General features: G+C 36.4%; 2 protein-coding genes across 3 annotated transcripts; both read left to right on the top strand.

The window, feature by feature from the left end:
- Positions 1–670: 670 nt before the first annotated feature.
- LOC110753529 (large ribosomal subunit protein eL15-like) lies at positions 671–2,431 on the top strand. Its single transcript, XM_088244672.1, has 4 exons — positions 671–674; positions 1,195–1,361; positions 1,814–2,011; positions 2,120–2,431. The coding sequence occupies exons 1-4, from the start codon at positions 671–673 to the stop codon at positions 2,363–2,365; spliced, it is 615 nt and encodes a 204-aa protein (XP_088100798.1). The 3' UTR covers positions 2,366–2,431.
- Positions 2,432–7,066: 4,635 nt separating this feature from the next.
- On the top strand, positions 7,067–9,349 carry LOC110753552 (uncharacterized). Of its 2 annotated transcripts, none has more exons than XM_021954472.2 (4): positions 7,067–7,602; positions 8,463–8,573; positions 8,673–8,753; positions 8,984–9,349. In XM_021954472.2, exons 1-4 carry the CDS (start codon positions 7,348–7,350, stop codon positions 9,065–9,067), a joined length of 531 nt encoding a protein of 176 aa, XP_021810164.2. In that variant the 5' UTR covers positions 7,067–7,347; the 3' UTR covers positions 9,068–9,349. The 2 variants fall into 2 exon arrangements, with proteins under 2 accessions (XP_021810164.2, XP_021810165.2); XM_021954473.2 differs by having other exon boundaries at positions 7,078–7,602; positions 8,993–9,349.
- The last annotated feature ends 2,499 nt before the right edge of the window (positions 9,350–11,848 follow it).

The raw sequence follows: 11,848 nt of genomic DNA on the forward strand, positions 1-11,848 counted from the left end.
TCTCACTACAAACAATACATCAAAACTCACAATGAGTTGTTGCAACTTATTCTAACTCACATCGAGTCAAAAATTAAGATGGGGATGTAGGTGTTTTTGGTCTCAGCATCCTTGTGACCCAAAGATTTTGAACAAAACAAGTTGGGCTTCACATTAGTTTAGCCCAGTTAACAATTATACTGGAAGGTCAACTATAGTGTCATTCTAGCGAGGGCATTAGATGATGTCCTATCTCTTAACTGTTGGATCAAACTAACCAATTTAATCCAATAACTAATCAATTTGATCCAACAGTTAAGAAGTAGAGCCTCATCTCATGGCCTTAAATAAAACCCTCACTATAGAATTCTACGTTAACCATAATAAGCTCTTCATAATTTAGTACAAAATGAGGCCTTTTTTCGCAAATTTCTAACTTGGTTGCTCCAAGAAGTCTGGTAGATTGTTGGATTGAAAGATTGGGTAAACCGAATTATAAAATATGGAAGGCTAGTTAAAAGGCCTTTCAATTTTGGGCCAGCTGAAATTGAGAGCCTGTTTAAAAGCCAAAATAGGACGCTGTCGTTTTCCTCCGCCATGTCATCCTCAGATAATTTAATATTAGGGTTTCTTCATAAACCCTCACGTAAGGATAGCCGAAGCTTGATCGTCGTAACTCCTTTTTGATACAATGGGTACATCTCTCTCTCTCTCTCTCCCTAGATTATCAAGTTCCATTTTCATATGGAATTTCATAGGTTTGTTTCAAGTTACAGGGACACTGATACTTCAGCCGAATTTATGTTTTATATATATTTGATTTTTAGCTTTCCATTGTATTAAACTTTTCACTTGTTTAAATTCTTTTTGAACTGTTGTACATGGCGTCCATTTTGGTTTGTCAAATCCCAATAATGGCTTATGAGCATATGTGTTTGTGGAAAGTAGTTCATAACTAAGACGGTAGAAGAAAAATAGAAAAAGTTTTAAAACTAAGACGGTAGCAGAAAAATAGAAGCTGAATTTTGCTGGTATTTGTATGATGCTTGGCCTTGTGTTGTGTCCTACATTTTCTAGGCAACACACCACAGTTCAAGGAAGTACTACATTGGGTGTTGTTTGAGACTGTGATGATATGTGGTATAAAATATGAACATGTATTTGATTGGAGAACGATCAATTATATAACAAGTGGTTTTGGTGATCAATTATCAGGAGGTTACAAGTATCAGTCGGAGATATGGAGGAAGAAGCAATCCGATTTGATGAGGTTCGTCCAGAGGGTGCGCTGTTGGGAATATCGCCAGCATCCTTCAATTGTCCGAGTCACAAGACCCACCCGCCCTGACAAGGCTCGTCGTTTGGGTTACAAGGCCAAGCAGGTTGCTTCTTGTTGAAATTATTATTTTCTAATTTCAGGAACAAACTTAATTAATAGGCTGTTGACTTGCACATATGCCTATGGTAACAGCCTTATCTGATGCATATCTAGATTAGGTCTATTATTTTCATGCCTTGTTAACAGCCTTATCTGATGCATATCTAGATTAGGCTTATTGTTTCGGTGAGCATGCGTTTTCTTATGTTGTGCACCAATATGTGTTGGTTAAGCAGCATTCAGATGCTTAAGCATTTTTGCCTGAAAAGGGTGCTTGCCTTCAATCATTGAATGCTTCCTAAGAAGCTATATAAACCAATCAATCGAGGGAGATTTCTCAGTGGTTCTTCCTTTTGTCCCGATCAGATACATTGCACTGTTTTGGTTTTTGGACATGTTATTTGTTGTCTGTTTTGATGATCTTCTGGCTGATGATTCTAGTAAAATATGTTGCAGGGTTATGTTGTCTATCGTATCCGTGTAAGGCGTGGCGGTCGCAAGAGGCCTGTTGCCAAGGGCATTGTATATGGGAAGCCCACAAACCAAGGTGTGACACAGCTAAAGTTTCAGCGCAGCAAGAGGTCTGTTGCTGAGGAGCGCGCTGGCCGGAGATTGGGAGGCCTTAGGGTTCTCAATTCATACTGGATCAATGAGGTTTGTGACTCAGAATGTGATTTTGTTTCTCTTTCTTTCTGTGGTCTGCTTGGTGTGTTGGTTTTGTTTCATGGTGTCTTATTCTGCCTTTGCAATCTGTGGATGCAGGATTCGACCTACAAGTACTTTGAGGTGATCCTGGTTGATGTTGCTCATAATGCTATCAGAAATGACCCAAGAATCAACTGGCTCTGCAACCCTGTTCACAAGCACAGGGAGCTTCGCGGGCTCACTTCTGCTGGGAAGAAATGCAGGGGATTGGGAGGAAAGGGTCACTTGTACCACAAGGCACGACCTTCTCGCAGGGCAACTTGGAAGAGAAACAACACCCTCTCCCTTCCTCGCTACCGTTGATTTCATCATGTTACCTTGCCTATATTTTGAGGAAATAAATTTCTGGGTACTTACAGGAAGACAAAATGTTTGTTTGGAAGGCAATATCAATATCTTTTCTTTTTATTATTCAAGAATTTTATTAGTGAATTAAGAAAGATTTATGTTCAAAAGCGCACCATTTGCACCTTATGGGCTTCTTAAAATTTGTAGGTTGGATGGAACGATTGGGCCAGCCAAATTCAAAATATCGTAACCCATGAAATCCCAAACACAAGTTGGGCAGCCAAATGTAGTCACTCATCAAACCACTAGATGTTTAACACAATATGCACTCGATATCTTTTCTCCTTGATTATTATTGCTTAACAATCATACCACCGATCTTTTCCAACATTGGAAAGAGCGATACCGCTAGACTAAGAGCTACTTGATTATATTATAGTATCGATCTTCAAAGGATATGAACCATTTAGTTACATGAGATTATATAAAGTCCCATAAAAATAGGACATATATTACGTGTAATGTATTTTATCATTATAGTTATAAACGAAATTTAGGATGACATAATGTTAATTTGGACACTTTTCCATGTCGTTTTATATATTTAATTCATTGCAAAACATATGCATTCATCATTGCGCACCAGTATGCCGAAGGTTATAGAATACAACAGGCCTCAAAATGATGAGAAATTGACAGGCTCCAAAAATATATTGCATGATTGCGATTGTAACAAAAAAACAATATGATTCGTACAAATTGCTTAGGATATTTTTGGCTAAATTTATCTGGTCCCTCATTTGTATATTAATTAATGTATTTGTTTGATGATGATAGAATAGAGTAATCCAATACTTAAGAGATTCAGCAAAGATACTCATAAGGCCAAGTAGGAAGCCCACACGAAATCTTTGTCTACAGGAGTATTCTACTTAAATATATAAATTTCAAACTAACATAGATATGTATGTATATATTTATTACTTTCTGTTTTATGGTTTAAATATCAATATATAAGTCTATACGGTTCGTACAAATTTGTATATGAACTTTTTTATTTATAAATACAAGCAATAATCTAAACTAAAAGGAGACAAGGGTTTCTCACACACACACACACTACCAAGGTGCGATCGGGGATTGAACCTGAGACCACTTATCTACAAATTAAGGTCATTTTTCACTAGACTAGACGTTGTTGACTGTTTAGGAACTTTTAAGCTACAATAATTTGCTTCTTCTTTAGGTGTTTGATATATGACAGAGTATTATTATATATAATACTCAGATTCAGACATCACCAAAGATGCTTCAACTTACAGCTATGGGACAAATTTTTTTTTAGGACCCTTCATATTGAGAGGGGCAATAACATACTAAACACACACACACACTACACGGATGCTAGGATTCGAATCTAGAACCTTGCATGAGGGAGTAAATACTCCAAACCACTACACTAGTGGATCCTATACGCTATGGGACAAATTAGAAAGAAGGCCACACGAAATCTCTTGTCGCTGTGACATGAGCAATGCCTAGTTTCATCTTCATGGTGGTTGCGGTGTTTCACCTCCACTTCATATACAAACACGAAGGTGTTTGTCACGCTTCTCATGCCATACGTACATCCATTTGGCATCCATATATCATATTAAATTCAAAAACTATATACATGATTCCGTTTCTTAACATTAAGTGGTGTGTGATTGCGGGAAAAGAATGAGAATGAGTAAAAAATGGGATATGTTTTATTATTTAGTTAAAGTTTGGTCTAGAGTCTTAGTCTGAGACTCAAACCATGTGGCTCGGGTGTAGTGCGGTGCCTTGGGTTCAAGTTCTAGGTTTGAGATCTAAAACTTGGATTCCAAGCTCCGTTTTAGGGCAATAATAATTTATCTATACCCTGGTTTAATACTCTTATTTTCTCTCTATATTACCACATGATTGTATATAATATATTGTGTAATTACTAATAAGAAAGATAAAGAGATACGAGATATGAAACAAGAGATAGAGAAGTTTCTCGGGCATACATTTATGATATGATTATGGGACTCACATGCTCATTCCATTGTTTTGGGAGGAATCAAAGAGAATGCTGAATATTCCTATATATTCCATTTCCAATTAACCAAATATGAGAGAATAACAGAGTGTATATATTTTGTCACTAAGTTGAATTAAGAATGCATATTTGTGGATCTGCGAGTCTCTGAAAGCTTTGGTCAACTTAGACAAGTCGGTCCAGATATTTTCTAGTCCAGTAGCTCTTTCTTTTCCTCATTAGGCCTTTTCTCTTCATGCCTCATTATTTTCTAGAAAATAAACAAAAGAAAAGAACAGAAAATTCATAGCCTCCTACAAGATTCCAAATTGAAAGGCCAAGCAACCCATGGAAAGCTATAAGAGTCCAAAAGCCAACAGAAGAGAAAGAAAAATATTTAAGTAATTAACACCTGTTTGTCTAAATTAAGTAGCTATTTAATTGATTATGCCAATTATCACAGGCTGAGAGAGAGAGAGAGAGAGAGAGAGAGAGAGAGAGAGAGAGAGAGAGAGAGAGAATCTACTATCTAAAGAAACAGTTGCCACCCCAACCCAACACCTACAAAGATTCTTTCTTTGGTGACAGAAAAAGAAAAATACAAGACAGACAACATGTTTTTGTTAGATGGCAACAAAATAAAACAGGCACCCTGCAGAAACCTGAATCATTTGATTTCACTAAAACAATTGCTTAATGCACAGCTTATTTACGCTGTCATTAGGTAAAAGTTGGCAACTAGGCATGCTTGGTAAGCTAATGGGTGCACTGATCACCCACCATTGGATTGGACCCACAATGAGATTCTATAGGATTCTGTCAAATGATCCCAACCGTTGATCTCAGATATTTGATTTTCTCTAATCTAATTTCCAAGGTTTGAAATTGTCAAAATGTTGAGTCGGTCCCCTCCACCCCCTCACAACGCAACAGAGAAAGAAGGGAAAGCAAGAGAAAAAGTAGAAATCCATTAGCAAGAGATTATGTCATTTTGGAATATTTAAAGTACACCTTGACTCAATCATACCAAGTAAAATATGAATTACAAAGCCAAATTAAACAACAATTAAAAATATATATATATTTTTAATTTTAAAAATTAAAAGAAAGAAAAGAAAAAGGGAGATTCAAAGGGCCAATCCCACATCGGAAAGGAGGTAAAATTTGTCAAAAGGGTAGGGAAGCTGCCGCCAGTGGCCTTTGCCCAACTTTGCCTTGGCTCTTACGCCTCTCTGTCAGCCTCGCTGGTCAAGTGTGTCTGTGCGCGTAGGTGACCCTTTCTGTCCACTCCACACCAAACTTTAGTCTTAAGCACCGCCACCCTGGCTTCTGGCTTGGCTGTCCACAAGGACAAGGGATGGGCTTCAATTTCCCATTTGCTTCTTGACCACTCCGAAAACCTTCTTTTGAGTCTCTTGGCCCTAGCTTGCATGTTTTGCAACACTGAAATAAAACTGGGGAACCATATAATATAACAAGGCATATCGTTGGGATTCTCGGATTGATTGAGGAAGTTTGAATCAAGTATGGATTCTATCAAGATTTATATTTAATTTAATGTTTTATTTTATATTTTTAGACTATCGGATTAATTTCCTAACATTATTTTAACTAGAATTTTAATTATTTCCTTGTTAGCTAAGTTTTTAGAAATATTCTGAACCTAGGGTTTCCTACAATTTCTTTGTAAAATCCAATATGTGCAATGAAGACTGCCTTATAAATATAATCTATTTACATACAAATTTCTTTTTCCCAATATTGTTACTGATTCCACATACAAATTAAACTCGACAAAAAGGTACTCGATAGAATGACCAATAACCTAAACATATGTTGACACATAGGCATATGTATATATTTATATTTTAGGTTGAAAAGGATAGGCATATGTATTCTACTATGCATAATCATGTTCTCTTTTTACCAGTGCATTATGTGCTTGCGTGTAGCCCATGTGAGAATGGGTTAACTAAAAAAGGTGGGTTGAAGTTGTCCGTCTACCAACATTGCAACTTTGCAACATAGCAAAATAGACCTAAATTCGAATCTCTATATGATAAAGAAAATGCAAGAAGTTCTACTTGTACTCTCATCTCATGGAATGCACTTTCGGGTGTAAGCGTTTTGTGCTTGCCCATGATTCGGGATTACGTTAGGGAACTTATATGTGTTATGAGTTGTCTATTGAGTTAAAGCTTCATTGTCAAATATGTAAAAAGAAAGAAAAAAGATGACAAAATAGAAGCATCTCAATTTCTCTTGGGCAACTCCATTTCCCAATCAAGATTTTCCTTTAGTAAAATGTGGCATAATAAATGAATGTTAAAAAAGAAAAACAGTATCTACTTCATTAGAATAGCTATAGAACAATAGTATTACAATTGGTGAAATAATTGAGCACAGTAAAAAATTCAAATTGGGATTTCAATAAAAACAAAAAGATTTGAAATTCCAATGGGGGAGGATTTAGGATTTAGGATTTAGCAGGTGGGCTGCACATAAACGGGTAGAGACAAGTTTATTTTAAAAAAATTTAAGACACACCGCATTTCATTCAGTAAAGTAGAATTGCACAACATCTCTTTATCAGTGGTTGGCAGTTGAGTCATTTCAACCAAAAGCTTTTCCAATTCTTTTTTATTTTCTTTTTTCCTTTCTTTTTTTCCTTTTTTTCTTTTTTATTGTTTTGTTCATTAAAGAACAATAAGCTGCTGGCTTGACGCTTTAAAACCTTTAACGCCAGCCTCTCAGCCTCAGCCACAGCCACAGACTTATTCATAAGCACTGCAAACGCACAGAGGAGGAGAATACAGAGCACACCTCCAAAACCCATCATACCAAAGCAGAGAGAAAAGCAAAAGCAAAAGAGAGGCAAAGAGGAAGGTAAGAAATTGAGAATTTCAGGAAAAGGGTTGCTCTTTGTTTGTGTGAAGAAGAGCTTGAAGAGATGATGCAGACAGAGCAAGCTCAGCCACAGCCACAGCAGCAGCAGCAGCAGCTGGTGGTGCAGAACTCAGCTGGAAGCCTCAGCTTCAACAGCAATCTCTCCAAGGAGGACGAAGAGATGTCAAGGTCGGCTCTTTCCACTTTCAGAGCCAAAGAGGAGGAGATCGAGAGGAAGAAGATGGAGGTCAGAGAAAAGGTTCAAGCACAGTTGGGTCGTGTTGAAGAGGAGACCAAGCGTTTGGCTACTATTCGTGAGGTTTGTTCTTGTCACCCCAACACAAGTTTTTAAGGTTTACATGAAAATTATGGGCTTACCAAAGACTCAATTTTTATTTTTGTTTTTGTTTTATTAAGGTTTACCTAAACATGGGTATGATGATTTTATGCAAAGAAATTTCTGGGTACAAGGGAATTTAACTTTCTGAAAATTTAAGGTTGAGAAAAGTTGATGGCAAGCTAGATCCCCAAAAAACAAAAAGGAAATAAATTGGGGGTCTATTTTCAAATTATTGTGTTGTTTTGTCTGTTCTTTTCTCCTTGCAAAAATTTGGGTTGTAGATTAACAAAGGTCTGAATTTATTATGCCATGGAACACTTTGATGTAAGGAATTTCAACTTTATTACTGTTTTCCTTGGAGCTTTTGGTTAAAAGGAATATTAAGTCTGAATTATTTGGCAGATTAGATTGTTGATCCAAAGGTTAAAAACACAACAAAATATGAAATTTGGCAGAGGAATTATGACAACGAAGTTTAATCTTTTTAGGCACAGACATAAGCCTTGAGATGGCAAAAACAAATAGTGTTTTTTTTTTGTTCTCAATAACCGCGAATTTGTCATATAGTCAGGTCTTCTCAGTTTTTTTATGCTTGCCACAACAATATCAGTCCAAGGATGCCTTGCTGAAAATATCTGTATCCCATGTGCATCAACTTCTGCTGGTTAAACTAGAAAAAATAGCCGTTGAGTCAGTACTATTAGCTAGTTGAGGATGTTTAATGGAGATATGTTGGTCTAGGTTTTTCAATTTCATGCAATCTAATGTAAAGTAAAAAAATTGTTGTCGGTAATTTTATGTCATTAATTTCCTTGTTGTGTAAATTATGGAACTTCCAGGAGCTTGAAGGGCTTGCAGATCCAATGAGGAAGGAAGTTTCACAGGTCCGTAAGAAGATCGATTCAATTAACAAAGAGTTAAAGCCACTAGGACACACCTGCCAGAAGAAGGTAACACAACTTAAGACTTTTACTACATTTTGATGTGAATATATTTGCTGCTGGGCATATGCATGTTCATAATGAATTTCGGTTTGTAACTTGTCACAGGAAAAAGAATACAGAGACGCGCTTGAGGCTTTCAATGAAAAGAACAGGGAAAAAGTGCAGCTTATCACAAAACTAATGGAGGTTAGTCTAATAAACTGCCTTTACTTACATAACTAGGTGTGCAATTTGGATGGGTTGAACTTGAAATTGTCCGCAGTTGAGCCTGCTTCAAATTTTGGTTTTGGCTCGGCTTAGGAGTTCAACTCGTCTGAACTCTCAACCGATACTCTTATATTTCAATCTAGTGAAAGCATACAAAGTCTTTTTACATTTCAATTTGTGTCTGAAGTTGTTCTGTTGTCATGTTACATTTGATGCAGCTGGTGAGTGAAAGTGAGAAGTTGAGGATGAAGAAGCTGGAGGAGCTGAGCAAGAACGTAGATTCCTTACAGTGAAATAGCCTATTGGTAACTCTGATTAGGTCTGTGTGATGTATTTAAGATGACTTTTTTCATGTTTACATATATGGGTGGTGATTGGCTTTGGTGTATTCTAAGTTGGTTTGTTTCTTTAGTATTTGATAAAACACTAGCTGATTTAGGCAGGAAATACCCTCTTAAATTTAAACAGGTTTGTAACTAAACGTGTCTGGACTCGCATTTTCTTTTCATTTTTCCATGTATCCAAACACTGTAACGTCCATTCTAGTGTAATGTGGGTTTTTTTCTTTCTTTAAATTTATTTCCATTCTTTGTTTTGGTGGGAAATGTTTATTGTTTTAGTTTTGGATGGCTTATGTGATCAGAATGTAAAGTTTTTTGAGTGATGTTGTTGTTGAGACCAACTTACAGTGCATTTTGCTTGGGCTTCGCTTTGTTTAGAAACACCAGTGCCATGAAAAGCTGGTTTGTGAAGACAGCCATTTCCATTGAATCTCTTGCAGTCTTTAAAAAAGGCCCCACCAAATTGAAGCTTCTTGCAAATGCAAATTCAAGGAGAGAGGTGAGGTGAGGTAGGATTGAACAGTAATAAACCTCAACGGTCAGATTTCAGTCAACCCTGTATTGACCACCTCCCAGAAATAAACGCATAGGTTTAAGCATCTCAGGAGGGGAAATGACATCACTTTTTCAACTTTTGTCCCCTCTGTAATCATGAAGATGGCTGCACTTTTTTCAAATGGCCGTTCCTCGCATATACTGAGTTTTGCTTTTCTTTTTATTTTAAGGATTTGGTCCAAGAGAAGGTTTTCTTTTGAGCTAAGACAAGAAAAGAAAAACAATATCCCTTGGTACTTTTGCTACTCGTCTCTCCTAATCAAACTGATTTTATCCTACTAATTAGCTTTTGGTCTAATGATATTTATATTCATCTTCCCAATACTGAAAGATTTTTCAAGTTTGAATACTGATTTTTTCTTAATGTTTTAAATCGTTGCTCACTCAGGTTTCAGTTTGTATTGTTTCTTTCGACATAAAAGAACAGAAAAGAAAACCGGCATTAGTTAAAGGGTTATGCTTATGAAACAAATCGTGCATAATCTTATGTCTACAATTCTGCATCCTTGATATCAAATTTAGTTTCACATCAGTAATATATGTTTACAAAAGCATATACAGTTTGTGCATGCTTTATGAGACAAGCTACCAACTTTTCTTTGTATCAGTCTCCTTTTCACCCATTGTTGGCTTGTGGATAAGGTTAATGAATACAAACCTATCTTTCATAAACCACTTCCAAAACAAAAATCTAATCTAATTGTCACGCAAGTGTACAAAATTTAAATTTTAGTTTGTAAGTCAACTAAATTTTGGGGTAAGAGAACTACAGAATCGGATGACAATGACACATTACAAATGTCTCACCATAAGATGCAAGATTGGATTCTGGATAGTATTAGTAATCTTCAATATATAGGAATCGTGTCATCTTATTATTAATAAATTTTTGTATGTGCCGGTTATATAACGAATATGACGATAGTCATTCGCAAATCGTGTGGACAACGAATCATACCTAACCATGATATCAATGCACCATTAACGTCGTCCTCCATAGCATGTGGGTAGGGTTCATAAATTCATATGGTCCACTACATTCTCCTTATACTATAAGCAAGAGGGGTAGTACTTTTATATGTAGTTAAAGTAGCTTGAGCACGCAAAGTTTGGACACCGCTATACAAAATTGATGGCTCACCAAACACAGAAACCAAAAAGGAGTAATTAGTTGACCTGATTTGGCATAGAAATCAATTATCTCGAGATTGTTTACGTCTTTCTTTGTGCCCCAAAACGGCTGTCTTGCCTAAACATGCCATAGCTTGGTCAACTGTTTTGCCAACTACATCTAGCTATCGTACAGCTGCTGCCTCAAAACTGTTTCACTCTTTTTTTTATTTTATTTCCCTTAACGTAGCTTGGCTAACCCAAAAGGCGCTTCATTTCACCTTTCGACTTCTTTGTGACAAGGGTTAGGCAAATTGGCCACAAAAAACCAAGCAACAGGCCTAGTATTGCATAAGAGATTAGGTCTGTTCTGTTTTGTTGAAACCGGTGCATTTCATTTTGGGTCACTAATGGGCCTCTTTGAATCACAGAAAAGGCAGAAATGGATGAAGGCGTTGAAGCCCAGACCATTGTTAACCCAAAACTCGGTCCCATACGAAAAGAGAGTGCTGTGGATTTGTGAATTGGATTGTGGTTGCGCCTAAAATCTTACATTTATTTTTAATTTATTTGATCAATTATAGGGTAGCGATTCTACTAGTTTATACAAATTCTTCTCTGAAAGCAGAAACCTACACTGAATACATCCTAACAATTGACATCCATAATATTCTAAAGGAGTATCAAATCAATTATAAAATCTTGTTTGTCTAATGCGGAAATTTGTTCATCCATAATCAATTTGCATGAAGCCTCCACGATGTTTCTTAGTCATTATTTATAAATTTTTTTTTAAAAAAAAAAAGCATAATTAGCACACCAAGTGTGGTTTATATGGGATAAATCCAAAATTTCAATGTTAATTAAGTCAAAATTGTTTTGGTCGGAAATTAAGATGCAAACGAGACGACGGTGTGCTACGACATGCATGCATGCTGCTACATAAAATGAATGGCATTACATGGAGCATGGAGGTACATATATCCCTAATTTGATCCATGAAAACAAAGAGACATGCTCATTATTGTCCCATTCCCATAACAATTTGAATGGTCAAGCCAAACATTA

This window comes from Prunus avium, chromosome 7, assembly GCF_965620075.1.
Source record: "Prunus avium chromosome 7, drPruAviu1.hap1.1, whole genome shotgun sequence".
Lineage (NCBI taxonomy): Eukaryota > Viridiplantae > Streptophyta > Magnoliopsida > Rosales > Rosaceae > Prunus > Prunus avium.